The sequence below is a fragment of the Cervus canadensis genome, chromosome 20, assembly GCF_019320065.1.
Source record: "Cervus canadensis isolate Bull #8, Minnesota chromosome 20, ASM1932006v1, whole genome shotgun sequence".
NCBI classification, from domain to species: Eukaryota; Metazoa; Chordata; class Mammalia; order Artiodactyla; family Cervidae; genus Cervus; species Cervus canadensis.
Window position 1 is genome coordinate 55,825,530 of NC_057405.1, and position 14,505 is coordinate 55,840,034.

Here is a 14,505-nt window from a genome sequence, read left to right on the forward strand (position 1 = left end):
AGCCAGGCTTCAACAATACATGAACTTTGAAATTCCAGATGTTCAAGTTGGTTTTATAAAAGGCAGAGGAACCAGAGATCAAATTGCCAACATCCGCTGAATCATCGAAAAAGCAAGAGAGTTCCAGAAAAACATCTACTTCTGCTTTATTGACTATACCAAAGCCTTTGACTGTGTGGATCACAATAAACTGTGGAAAATTCTGAAAGAGATGGGAATACCAGACCACCTGACCTGCCTCTTGAGAAATCTGTATGCAGGTCAGGAAGCAACAGTTAGACCTGGACATGGAACAGACTGGTTCCAAATAGGGAAAGGAGTACGTCAAGGCTGTATATTGTCACCCTGCTTATTTAACTTATATGCAGAGTACATCATGCAAAATGCCGGGCTGGATGAAGCACAAGCTGGGATCAAGATTTCCAGGAGAAATATCAATAACCTCAGATACCCAGATGATACCACCCTTATGGCAGAAAGTGAAGAAGAACTAAAGAGCCTCTTGATGAAAGTGAAAGAGGAGACTGAAAAGGTTGGCTTAAAGCTCAACATTCAGAAAACTATGATCATGGCATCCAGTCCCATCACTTCATGGCAAATAGATGGGGAAACAGTGAAAACAGTGGCTGACTTTATTTTTGGGGGCTCCAAAATCACTGCAGATGGTAGCTGCAGCCATGAAATTAAAAGACGCTTGCTCCTTGGAAGAAAAGTTACGACCAACCTAGACAGCATATTAAAAAGCAGACATTACTTTGCCAACAGAGGTCCATCTAGTCAAAGCTATGGTTTTCCCACTAGTCATGTATGGATGTGAGAGTTGGATTATAAAGAAAGCTGAGCACCAAAGAATTGATGCTTTTGAACTGTGGTGTTGGAGAAGACTCTTGGGAGTCCCTTGGACTGCCAGGAGATCCATCCAGTCCATTCTAAAGGAGATCAGTGCTGAGTGTTCATTGGAAGGACTGATGTTGAAACTCCAATACTTTGGCCACCTGATGTGAAGAGCTGACTCATTTGAAAAGACCCTGATGCTGGGAAAGATTGAAGGCGGGAGGAGGAGGGGATGACAGAGGATGAAATGGTTGGATGGCATCACCGACTCAATGGAGAGGAGTTTGAGTAAACTTGGGGAGTTGGTGATGGACAGGGAAGCCTGGGGTGCTGTGGTCCATGGGGTCTCAAAGAGTCAGACATGACTGAGCGACTGAACTGACTGACTGATTAACCTGGCTTTAATTATAAAGAATATAGACTATTTTATATAGATTCATGGAAGTATTTTAAATATTTAAAAACTGTGATTATTAGAAAATAGGAAACATGCTTGTTCTGAAAAATGAATTTCCAGATCATCTTGATCATTGAAAATTCTGTCTATTCTCCCTAAATGGGGGAAGAAAAACACACGATAAAAACAGATAGGGTATCATTTTTCTTGCCCTCTCTTCCACATGAGTCTATTAAGCTCAGTCTGGATGATGTGTGGCCTCCTGTTGAGAGTGAGATTTCAGAACTGATTTCAAGGCTCAACCTCTCAGCTAAGTACATCTGAGTCTGTGCTGTGAAATACTATCCACAAAGACCTGAACATAATCAAACAACTCATTTCATACAAATTATCATATCTGAATATATATGTATATTATATGTATGCTATACTTAGTTGCTCAGCCATGTCCAACTGGTTGCAATCCCACGGACTGTAGCCCACCAGGCTCTTCTGTCCATAGGGATTCTCCAGGCAAGAGTACTGGAGTGGATAGCCTATCCCTTCTCCAGGTGATCTTCTGGACCCAGGAAATGAACTGGGGTCTACCGCATTGCAGGCTGATTCTTTACCAGCTGAGCTACCAGGGAAGCCCATATTATATGTATAAATACCTCTAAACAAACACCCATACATACATATATAATTTAGAAATATTTTAATATAGTTAAAACATTTTATTGGCATAATCAAAACTGACCAAAACTGTTCACTCTATGGCTGAGCATTCAGGTAAAGTTGTGCTTGCTGCTTAAGAAACAAGAGGTCAGCTTGGAGCTCAGGGTATGAGTAGATGTGCCTGATTTCAAGTTGTAATTAAAGGGAATAAGTATATGATTTTAGTTTTAAGTTAATTTATAAATTCTCATTAACATTTGGTAAGTAGGGTATCTGAGGATGGTGGTGGTGCACAGTTGTGTCCGACTCTTTGTGACTCCATGGACTACAGGCCACCAGGCTCCTCTGTCCGTGGGATTTTCCAGGCAAGAATACTGGAGTGCGTTGCCATTTCTTCTTCCAGGGGATCTTTCCAACCCAGGGATCAAACTTGCGTCTTTTGTGTCTCCTGCTCTGGCAGGTGGATTGTTTACCATTGTGCCACTTGGGAAGCCCCATCTGACATATGTATGGAATTATATTAAATTGAAGCTTAATTCCATAGAAAAAGCAATTTTTGCTGCTTGGTTACCATGTCTTCTAGAGGAAAATTTAATGATGCACACACATCATGTATGTAAACCATCCTGGGGATTATGAGAGAAACATATAAATTATGCAAGAGTGAATTTGGGTTTCTAGCTTGATTTGAGTCTATATCTTATTCATTTCTCGTCCTAAAAATTAATTAATTAATTTGAAATTTTTGGTTGCACTGGGTTTTTGCTGCTACACTTGGGTTTTCTCTAGTTGCAGCTGAGTGGGGACTACTCTGTTGTGGTGAGGGGGATACTCTGTTGTGGTGAGCGGGCTTCTCATTGCAGTGGCTTGTTTTGTTCTGGAGCACGGGTTCGAGAGCATGGGCTCAGTAGTTGTGCACAGACTTAGGTGCTCCAAGGCATGTGGGATCTTCCCAGAGCAGGGATCATGTCCCCTGCATTGGCAGGTGGATTCTTATCCACTGCACGCCAGGGAAGTACCTTCATTCATTTCTTAAATTCTCCTCATATTCTGATTTTTCATCTGCTAAAACCTTGGGATCACTTACCTCAAAACCACTATTACCACCAGCATCACTACTATCCATTGAGCCTAGATTCCTGGCATCCCAACATACATTCTGATACAAAATGAGCTCAAAACACATGACTTCCATCACTGGTCTCTGTGTGCATGCTAAGTGGCTTTAGTCATGTCCAATTCTTTGCCACCCTATAGACTGTAGCCCGCCAGCCTTCTCTGCCCATGGGATTCTCCAGGCAAGAATACTGGAGTGGGTTGCCATTCCCTTCTCCAGGGGATCTTCATGACACAGGGATCAAACCTGCATCTCTTCTGTCTCCTGCACTGACAGGCAGGTTCTTTATCACTAGCGCCACCTGGGAAGCCCTCCATCCATCACTGGAACACACATCAAATGACAGAAAAACGATAGCTACTGAGAGCAATGACAACCAATGCATATCTCAGCCAAGCCTTCCAGGCAGATCACATCAGACTGAGGGCACAGGCAGGAAGCAATGCTATGGGGGTGACGCTGTTACTCTGCACCACATAAGTGTAATCATATCTGCAGGATTAACACCTCTTCCAGATGTAGGAGGGCTCGACGTTATGGTGCTACGGTATTTGTTAACATAGACCCTTGCTTTCATCGAGAGAACAGTGATGAGAGCTTGTTTTATTTTTATTTTTTTATGTTTATTTATTTGGCTGCATTGGGTCTTAGTTGCAGCATGCGGGATCTCTGATGCTCATGTGGGATCTTTCATTGCAGTGTATGTGGGCTCTCATGTGTGCAGTGTATGTGATCCCCACAAGGGATTGAATCTGCATCCCCTGCATTGCAAGGCCGACCGGACCACCAGGGAAGTCTTGAGAACTTGTCTTAAATGGTCATATCTCTAAAACTTTCTTGAGAGAGGGAAGAATGCATACCAGCTTAGGAAAAAATCACAATAATCACTGAACTAGTTCAGCAAATTAATCCTAAGATATTCACTTACTAGATAGTCACTATTTCCGAGACCAGAATTATGTTAGGATTATAGAGTAACGCATACCATTTTCTGGATTTTGGTAAGACCAGAGACTGACTACAAATTCTCTCTTACTTCTTTTTGTTGTATGTCTAAAGCACCCTGGGAAACAGCATGGTAGTGAAGAGTACAGTGTGGAGTCAATAGACCCAGCTAGAATAATGACTGTGAGATAGTAACTGTGTGAACACCGTTAGCTTATTTCATCTCTTCTCCATAAAATGAAAGGATTCAGAGACAGGATCTGATAGAACCGCTTGATTGAAGTGCTCAGTGTATGTCTTGAACAGAGAGCACCCTGAAGAAAATGCTTACAATGACATGCATCTTACCAGGGTCACAGGACGTAGAAAAGCCTACAGCCTTTCCTAACAGGTGCATAGGAATGAAGACAAAAGGCAGCAAAATTTCTTTGGCTCTAGAACAGGGAGACCTTCCACAGGGGGCACCGTGCATGAGTCAATCTTCAGAGGCACATCTTTGGCTTTAGTACTATCTGGTGGATAGGTAAGATCTTTCCTCAAGCCAGAAAGTCAAGCACTTGGAAGAAAGAAAAGATCTACTCAGTGGTAATCTCCGTCATCTCTACTGTGACCTCAGTAATTCTGTTTAAAATTGAGGTGCACAGCTACCATGCCATTTCAGAAAGGTGCTTAAGCACATCTAGGATCGATATTCAGTCTCATGTGTCAGCAGGGAGGCTAAGCAGTGCCTTCAGACACAGCTGAGGAAACACAAGGGAATGGCTTCAGATACACCATCTGAACAAATTATAGCTTTCTGTAAGATCAAACATCTTGACGTCACAGAAGTCCTTAATTCCATGTAAAATCAGGCTGTAGGATTAGTGAATAAATTTGGAAATAACAATCTAAGGCAATGACAAAGACTTCCGACTTACTGAAACTAGATTCAACATTGACACAGAGGTGCCTCCCTTTTCATTCTCTTTTTGGAAAACTCACGTCCTTCCACTGCTTTTGATGACACGGAAAGAAACAGTATTCCCTTCAGATCTACTTAAAACTGTTTCATGGACTAAGCAGACTCCTCCAGGGGACAAAAGGCTCAGTCCTCCACATAAAGTCACACACTCACTTCCTGTGCACAGGTGGGTCCTGATGCCACAAACTGGGAACAATAATTGAATCCAGCTACCCCACCGTGCAGAGCATTTATCCACAGAACCAGCTGGTGAGCATCTGTAGTTAGCTAGACTAAGATTCAAAAGGCTACCCTAAATGAATCTTTGTTTTAACCCAGAGAGTGCATGCCATTGAGGAAGTATTTGATTAAATATACTAGGGGAGAAATTAAGAGGATCAAAGATGGAGTCAAATTCATCTTATGAATGAAAAGGAACATAGGCACAAACAGCTGGCGTATCTTGGGTTATTCATTCATTCAATAGTAGTTCAGCGTATATTTATTGGGTACCTAGTATGTGGCAGGAACTGTGTTAGGCCCTCAGGATATAAAACCAGACACGATTCCAGGCTTACAGCTAAGAACTCCTCTTCTTCAACAATCTAAGTTTGCCTTAGCTTCCTAATAAATGTGAGATATTATACAGACATGTAATTTTTCAAGAACCAGAAATTCAAAATTATAAACCTAAGGATGGGAGAGATTGCCCCACTAAACATTATTGTTATAAACAAAATAATTCAATATTTTATATATAAAATTAGAGATGAAAGGCCAATAAGCTAGAAATATATGACATAAAGAAAAATAAAGAAGATTTATAACTGCTTTGAGGATTGAATTAAAAGAATATCAATAATATTTGGGCAAACAGGTGAGAGGGTGGCACTATTTTATGATGTCATAAAGAGGCTTATCACTGACATCATTTAATAATTTTATTCATGGTCCATGAGGGACTAGAGATTATTATCATTAAATCTGTTGATGCCGCTGAAGTGTGTGGGACTGCAAACACCTCAGAGAACGAGAATCTAATTTTAAAATAACATTAAGAAATTAGCGGAATGGATCATCAAAGTAAGATGATAGTTACTGGGGACAAATGCAAAATAATATACTCAGAGACTTAAGGAAGAAAAGAAACAGCTTGATAATAGGGGAACAAATGAATGAATGAATGCCCAGAGGGTGACTGTTCTGCAAAAAGACTTGAGGGTCATCAACGCACAACTCTGGCTCTGGAGACTAACTATTGCATGTGCAATTAGAACTTATTTTTGATTAAAAATTTTACATGGTACAAAAGATTTTGGCTTTATTATGAACAGAAATAGATCAATGATTATTTTTCATCATTGATAACTGTATTTTGAAGGAGATTTGGAATCAAAGCAGTAGTTGCAAAAACCAGCTTTAGTAAATTAATTGTTTTGAAAAAAAGATTAAACAAAATTACTCATTATTGCTGGGAAAAAAACCCCAAAACAAAATCCCCCTACGTTTCTGAAGTATGACTGCCAAAAGAAAAATAATCGGTCATATGTGATTTTAAGGAAACAGGGAGAGGAGGATTTAAAAATTTTAGCCCCCATCCCTCTGCAGCGGGCGGGACGTCAGTGCTGCAGCACAGGATGAGCCCAAGGTTTCCTTTGTCATCTTTCTCAACTATTCCCTGGCGCCTCAACCACAGTTTGAGGCCTTGCACAAAAATTCCCAGTGTAAAACATCATATTTCAGAAAACAAACTTCTGATTATCAGAGAGGGAAGTGGGGGGGATGAATCAGGAGTTTAACATGTATACACAACTACATATAAAACAGGTAACCGATAAGGAACTATTGTTAAGCACAGGGAACTATACCCTGTATTTTGTAATAGTCTATAAGGGAAAATAATCTGAAAATATAAATAAACATGTATGTGTGTATATGTATATAAAACTGAAATAGTGTGCTATACACCTGAAACTAACACAACATTATAAATCAACTATACTTCAATTAAAAAAGTTATTTTTAAAAATCCACATTTTCCAGTGAATTCCTTCTACTGCCATAGAAGCAAGCAACTCTTTAGGAGCCTAGGATTAAATTCTGGTTATGAACTAAAAACATGAGTTCAGGAAAGTTATTTTTCAATTCTCAGTAGCTCAGGTGGTAACACAGAAAAATTCCAATTCAAATCAGAGTCTACATTTTAAAAACTGATACCTTTCAGACAAAAAGTTATTATCTTAAGGCCCTTTTTACATTTTACATGTTGTCATGCAGTCTTTATCAAGCATATGAAATTTTATATAATTGCACTCATATCATATGGATTTGGATTTTTTCTTTTAAATTATATTATAAACATCTCATATAATTGGACCACAAATTCTTAATGAAAAAAGAGGGGGGAATGTTATTGCTTCTAGATAGTCTCCATAATTATTACAAAACCAGAAATCCTAAATGTTAAGACAGCTTCAAGAGGTTAGAGGAAATGAGAGATTCAGTGCATACAATGATGCTGTTTGGAATATTTTACCAAAGGAGCTAATGCAAAGTCCCAGAGTAGGAGAAGGAGCATCTGCCCAAGAAAGGGGTACAGCAAAGAGAAAATACAGCAACATCTGGTCTCTAAATGTGCCAACATGAAAAATTCTCAGAGCCAGTTAGCTAGGGTTATGGGAAAGAACAAGCTGGCTAAAACTCTGCAAAAAAAAAAAAAAAAAAAAAAAATCTGGCTTTGTCAGTAAAGAAAGGACAATAATATTTATAGAAAATTTCCTACACTGGTTCAAAAAAGAATTTTGGATAAAATATGCAGCAAAATGGTTGAAGCAATCTATGGATAATAAATGGGAAGAAATGGCTAAAAGGGCAAGCCGTGGAAAGGAGAACCATGACATGAGAGGAAGTGATGATGTGTGATCATGCAAATGCAAATGTCTGTGGATGGCACAGTTTGCTGCTGGGAAGGGAATTTTAATGTGTACCCTATGCAAATGTGTTTTATAATAAAACAAAATGTGCAAGGCCTGAGGGTGGGGAGGGATGAAGAAGGCAGGGGCTCTAGACACTGATCCTGAGGCAGGGGAAAGGGCTACTCTGAGACCTGAACAAATTCCGGGAGAGGGGAAACAGCAAAAAACTCCCACTCCTTTCAAAAAGCCTCTCTCACATTTGACTGAGAACTGGATGCCTGATAAACTAACATATGCAAAATCTTTACCAAGTGCTTAACCTTGAGCAACTCTCTGTGCTTCAAGTGAACCTCAGTGGGAAGACACAAAAAACAACTTTCTTTTCTGTACTGAGTCATGGGAAAATTATATGAACTACACACAGTAAAGGCTGGAGATGAATACCAGAAAGCTCCTGCAAACCATTTAGAGTCTTTGCATCAAAATCGGCATGACTGTCAAAGCCCATGTAAGGCCTAGTCCTACGCACTTGTGGGAGAATGAGCAGGAGGGTGGCCCACAGGGCTGAGAGTCTGGTTCTGACCAAGCGATATTTATCCATAATGTGTATATCTGAGGCAATTATTTAAAAGAAATTGAGAAAAGTTCTGTATCCCTGTGATGGAGATATTTTTAAGCCAGCCATCTCGAAAGTGTTAAAAAATTAAAATTGTAGAAACCCGAACCATAGGTGCCATGTTTTGCCTGAAGTGGTAAAAATACCATCTGCCTCAGTCTTTGAGCAGCATGCTTCTTTCAAGGAGCAGTAGGCTAAACTACAGGCATACGCTCAGCTCCAGCTGGGGAAAATACACAGACGTTTGTAGATGTTTTTCTCAGAGTAGCCAACATACTTGTTTTCCTTCAGACACATATATTAAGTTACCATAGCAAACCAAGAGTGAATGTGGCCTGAGACACTTCTCCACGGGTCCCCACACATGTCCATGGATGTCTACAGTTCAATAGGTGGCACCCTTCCCTCTAACACTGAACTCAATCTGCCTGGGGCCAGAAACCTTGGGAACACGGAACCGTTCCCTATTGCCTAAGACAGACACACTCAGGGCTGAACACCAGTCACGTAAAGAAGATCCTCTTTGTACGGCGTATGTGAGCAAAACTGTTGGCACCAGATTTTTGGTCACAATTCACTTCTGGTAAATACATTCTGTCCAATAAAACTTCTGCAGTTTTAACTAGGTAAGTTGCTTCTTGTTTTTTCATTTTAGAAGCTGGGTAGAATCACCTTATAGTTAACAGCTTCCACCCCAGGCCAGCCTCAGGTGAATGAGCTTCAGGAGTGGGTAGAGTGCACCGGGACTGGTGTTAACCACCTTCCAGAGGCGGGAGAGACTTAATGAAGGGATAGTTGCTGAGCGCTTTAATATCTGTAGGTGAAAGGCACTGTCGCAGTGTAAAGCATTCATAATCCAGGCTCCATCGCAGCAGGAACTCAATTAAGAAGTAATTCAATTTCTTTTCTGAGTGTTTGAGGACACACCACTGTTTCGTTGAATGTGACTGACACTCTATAGCGATCTAGCCGAGACCGATTTTGATCACCACTTCTACCCTCTCCTCTACTTCCCTGCCGTTCTGAGACTGATAAAATTGGAGGGATGGCATAAGAAGCCAGAGAGCACATGGCCAAATAATCTGCACTTAAAATCCGATTTTTCAGATAAAACTTGGCTTTTGAGAAAATGTTCACCACTTGGAAATAAAGAAACATCCAGCAATAACTAAATTTCATGACACTCTCCGGAAATGGACACTGAGTTTTGTTTTTTTTGACACTGAGTTTTTAAAATGCAGTTTTACAGGTAAACCCACCAGGGGAGCCCTAAGCTGCCAAAGCACGATGCCTGCAACAATTAGCATGAGACCAGGACTTCCCCATGGGCCCATGATACACAGCGTAAGAGACAGTACTGCAGATATCTCCTGAACGCTTGGCAGAGAAGGATACAATCATTCTACCCGCGGTGCTTGGATTTGGGTCTATGTATGGATAACAGCGGAGAAGGCAATGGCACCCCACTCCAGTACTCTTGCCTGGAAAATCCCATGGACGGAGGAGCCTGGTAGGCTGCAGTCCATGGGGTCGCTAGGAGTCAGACATGACTGAGTGACTTCATTTTCCCTTTTCCCTTTCATGCATTGGAGAAGGAAATGGCAACCCACTCCAGTGTTCTTGCCTGGAGAATTCCAGGGACGGGGGAGCCTGGTGGGCTGCCGTCTATGGGGTCGCACAGAGTCGGACACGACTGAAGTGACTTAGCAGCAGTAGCAGCAGCATGGATAACAGGTCTGGGTTAACTGCTGAGATCAAGTTATGCCCTTAAATATCAGCACAGCACCACTTACTCCAGTAGGTGGGTTTCTGTTAGCTGGCATCACAACTATTGTCACTGGGTGCTTGGGAAGGCAATCTGAGGGCTACTGAACATAGGGATGGACAGTGTCCTAGAGTATACTGGCTGTATTGGCTAATTTGAGTCTGTGATCCCCAGTTCCAGACCTCTGAGCTGCCTGCACTTCTAACATCTCACTAATGCAGCCGTCGTCCATACACATTTGTCAAGCACTCCTGCATGTAAGCCTGTGCTGGGCACAGACAATGCTACGATGGACAAGGCCATGGAAGGCCCTGCCTTCAGGTCTTGCCTTACAGCCTACTGGAAAAAGAAACAAAACACAGGGAACTAAATAAAAATGATAATTGTAGATTATGATAAACGTTAAGGAGGAAAAAAACAGAGCAAAGGGGGACTTTTGATAGGAAGGTCTAGGTTAGGTCTGGCTGCATATATTAAATATCAGATCCACCATGCTTGGGTGGATGAAGCAGATGAAGGAATGAATCTGGACCTTAATAGTATATAAGATAAGAGTGTTCCCTCTGCCCACCCCCCCCACCCCAAAAGAATGTCTCCTCTCAAATTTGGGCCTGGAGAGTAGAATAGCACTATTGTAACCTGCTCCTCTCATACTAAGGAAACTGAAAGAAAGAAAGTGAAGTTGCTCAGTTGTGTCCAGCTCTTTGTGACCCCATGGACTGTATCCTACCAGCTACAGTACCCTACCAGCCCACCAGCTACTGTACCCATCCTCCTACAGTACCCTACCAGCCCACCAGCTACTGTACCCATCGTCCTATAGTACCCTACCAGCCCACCAGCTACTGTACCCATCCTCCTACAGTACCCTACCAGCCTACCAGCTACTGTACCCATCCTTCTACAGTACCCTACCAGCCTACCAGCTACTGTACCCTCCTCTGTCTATGGGATTTTCCAGGCAAGAATGCTGGAAAATATTGTAACCTGCTCCTCTCATACTAAGGAAACTGAGGGGAAACCAAAAAGATTAAGTGACTGATAACAGATTTTGCAGTGAGTTGGTGACAGACCCATTGCTTGGTTCAGAGTGTTCTATCTGTGTCTCCATTTTCTTTTTTTCCTTTTCTTCTAGTCTCTTCCCCTGGCAGGTGCTTCTGCAATAAGAAATCCTAAAAGAGTTTTCTGAGTCATAAATAAGCAGCAATGATAAGTAATCACTCTATTGCCAAATCATGATGTCACTACCCTTAATTTTTTGTTTATAAGTTATTTCCTTTATCATAGTGAAATCCCTGCATTTATCTCCAAGTTAGTTCATTAACCTTCTCAAGCAATCTTCTTATCCCTGCTGATACCTGCAGCTTGTGTCAAAAGCTTTCCCTTCCTCTGTGATTGAAATAAAAAACCATATACCAGAATTTCTCCTGCAACTAATTGCATGGGTCTTCTATTTTCTTACAACCTCACTCACTTACTCATTCACCATTTGCCAAGGGCCAAGCACTATGTTAGGCACCAAGTGTACAAACAAGTTACCATCTGTGCCCTCAAAGAGCTCACAGCCTATGATCGTTCTCATAAATGGTCATAAACAATGGAGTGAAGCGCAATGACTGAGAGGTGCACAGTGGACTAGAGAACGGAGGAAAGCAGCTCATCCAGCCCAGGGACCCAGGCAGACTTTCTCCTGGAGACGATCGTACATTAGGTCTTACAGAAGAGGCAGGGGAAGCCAGATAAAGGGGGACTCTGCTGCATTCCAAGCAGAGGGGACAGCTCGGGTCAAGGCACAGAGAACAGAAACAGCATGTTTTATGTAATTTGGTGCCACTGGAGCACAGTCTGGAGGACATGAAGCTGGAGAGTGCCTCCAGGGGGCGAGATCACAGTGCTTTATATGCCACTGTGGTAAGCTTTGAATATGCCTTATAGAAAACATGGGGCCAAGGAAGGGTTTTAAGATGCAGTGTGGAACTGCTAGGCTTGTGGTTTAGATAGACATTCGGGCTGGTGATGGATCTTTGGGAACAAAAGAGAGGCATAGAGAACAGTCACAGGCTTTCTAGTGGTTCAGAGCAGGATGCAGTGTGAGCAATGGAAGAGGCATCAAGAGGAGGGACTGGATTTAAGAAAATGTAGGCAATAAAACTGGTATGACTTGGTCATGGAACATAGGGGTGAGGGGGTAAGAGCATTTGAGAGTGACTTCTAATTTTCTCACATGGTTCACTGGTGGGATGACAGACAACATCAGGAGACAGAACAAGTAATAAGGACCAGAGATACAACACTAACACTAGACCCTAATGTCAATGATGGACTTTGGGTTATAAAGATGTATTAATGCAGGTTTATTGATGATAACAGATGTTCCAATCTGCTGCAGGACGCTAACAGTGGGGACGGCTATGCTTGTGTGGTGTCAGAGGGTAATGCAAACTTTCTACACTTTTTGCTCAGTTTTGCTGTGAACTTAAAAACTGCTCTAAAAAATAAAGTACTAAAAAAAAGGTGACCAGAGATGCTGGGAAGATGTTGAGTTCAGTTTAAGACACTTTGAGCATCTCTGCCTGTGGGAGACCATTTAGGAATAAGGCTCAAGTAGACATCTAAGAAGGAAATGGCAACCCACTCCAGTATTCTTGACTGGAGAATCCCATGGACAGAGGAGCCTGGCGGGCTACAGTTCATGCGGTCACGAACATTTGGACATGACTGAAACGACTTAGCACAGACATCAAAGATAGAGTGACAGACACACAAGTCTTCAGTATAGAGATACCACTCTTAATCTAATTTTTCTTGAAGCACACAGAAGTCTGTGAGACAGAGAAGGAAAGAACCGCACTTCAGGCAAAGAAAAGGCATGGAACCATGGGTGTACACTTCAGGGCTGCCGAGAGAGCACACGGCTCTGGATCAGCCTTGGAGCGATCTCTGGGGGCGGGGGGGGGGGTGCAGCTGTCCCAGCGCAAGCTCAGCTCTTACAGGTCCCATCTGGTCCTCCTTGTCTTTGGAGTACAGGTGTGCTCACGCTCTGGCTATTCTTGACTGTTGTAAAAACCAGATGGTTAGCATGTTCCTTTATTCAAGCAGCTGTATGCATCCCACACACCTGCAAAAATACTTCATTTGTTCCTCAGGAGAAAACCCAAGTGTGTGCAAAGGCTTGCACAGGTGCGCTGAAATTCAAAATCCCACAGCAGTGTTTGAACAAGGCTATGTGTCAAAATGATCTGTGGAGCCTTTTTTTTTTCAAACCCTTCCATCCTGCCCCTGGCCTGCTCTGCCTACCAGGGAATTCTGAAGTTGGTGAAAGAGGTATGATGCTGTGGTAACCCAGGCATGTATGTTTTCAAGAGCTCTACAGGGTATGTGAAAACTACTGCCTCTAGGAATCCAGACCTGCCCTGTATGGTGCTTCCCAGGTATTACTTGATGATGCTAAAAGCTCTTTTCCATAGTCCAAAGATACATCTTTCCAGCAATGGTCAGTGATCTTACCCAGTTAATTTTTCCTCATGGCACTTACCACCAGTTGACATTATATTATGTATCCATTTAGTTGTTTATTAATCACCTCCTCAACTAGCTTGTAAATGTCATGAATGAAAGAACTGATCTGGTTCACTCTTCTATTCTTGACGCCTAACACAGTGTCTGGAAAGAAGTAGGCATTCACTAAATAAACTTACCATTAAATGAATCCTATTTCACCTGTTAATGCCTGTTACTTCACAGGGAAGGTCACTTAGTTTTGAATGTGATGCTTTTCTTTTGACTTTTCAAGTATAAATAAAAACCAAATAGCAAATAGAAATGTATAAAATGGCGTAGAATGCACAAAATCTACCTACCTTAGCATAGTCTAATCTTCCTTTCTCTTGAGCCTAAAATAGAAAAGAGGGGGAAATCAATTAGTTCTTTTAAAGTCACTTAGTATTTCTATAACTTTTGCTTCTCAAAGAATAAGCCAACTTTCTTCCCCTTCTCCACTTCCTCTTCTATCTCTACATGGTATGTAGTGAAACATACATATGTATGTATGTATATACATATACACAGAACTCTCAAACGTATTGAAGAGTTGAAAGATCAGTACCACGAGCACACTTATATACTCTAGGTTTGATACTGGCAGATACCATGACTCCCCATTCCTTTATGCCTCAGCAAACATCTTGTAAGCACAGGACAACTCATACATGATCACTTTCAAATAAAAAAAAAAAACTAACAATAATGCCATACCATCTGATATACAATCCATATTCACATTTCTCCAGTTGTCCCAAGAATATATTTTATTTTAACTT

At 41.6% G+C, this 14,505-nt stretch overlaps 1 protein-coding gene across 5 annotated transcripts in view; it reads right to left on the reverse strand.

The window, feature by feature from the left end:
- Positions 1-14,505, reverse strand: part of PDSS2 (decaprenyl diphosphate synthase subunit 2) — a 273,431-nt gene that overhangs the window by 32,951 nt on the left and 225,975 nt on the right. For all 5 annotated transcript variants that reach the window (XM_043439220.1, XM_043439217.1, XM_043439216.1 and 2 more), the window contains one exon: positions 14,047-14,079. In XM_043439220.1, the coding sequence (XP_043295155.1) occupies positions 14,047-14,079 (33 nt within the window). The remainder of the gene's footprint in view (positions 1-14,046; positions 14,080-14,505) is intronic.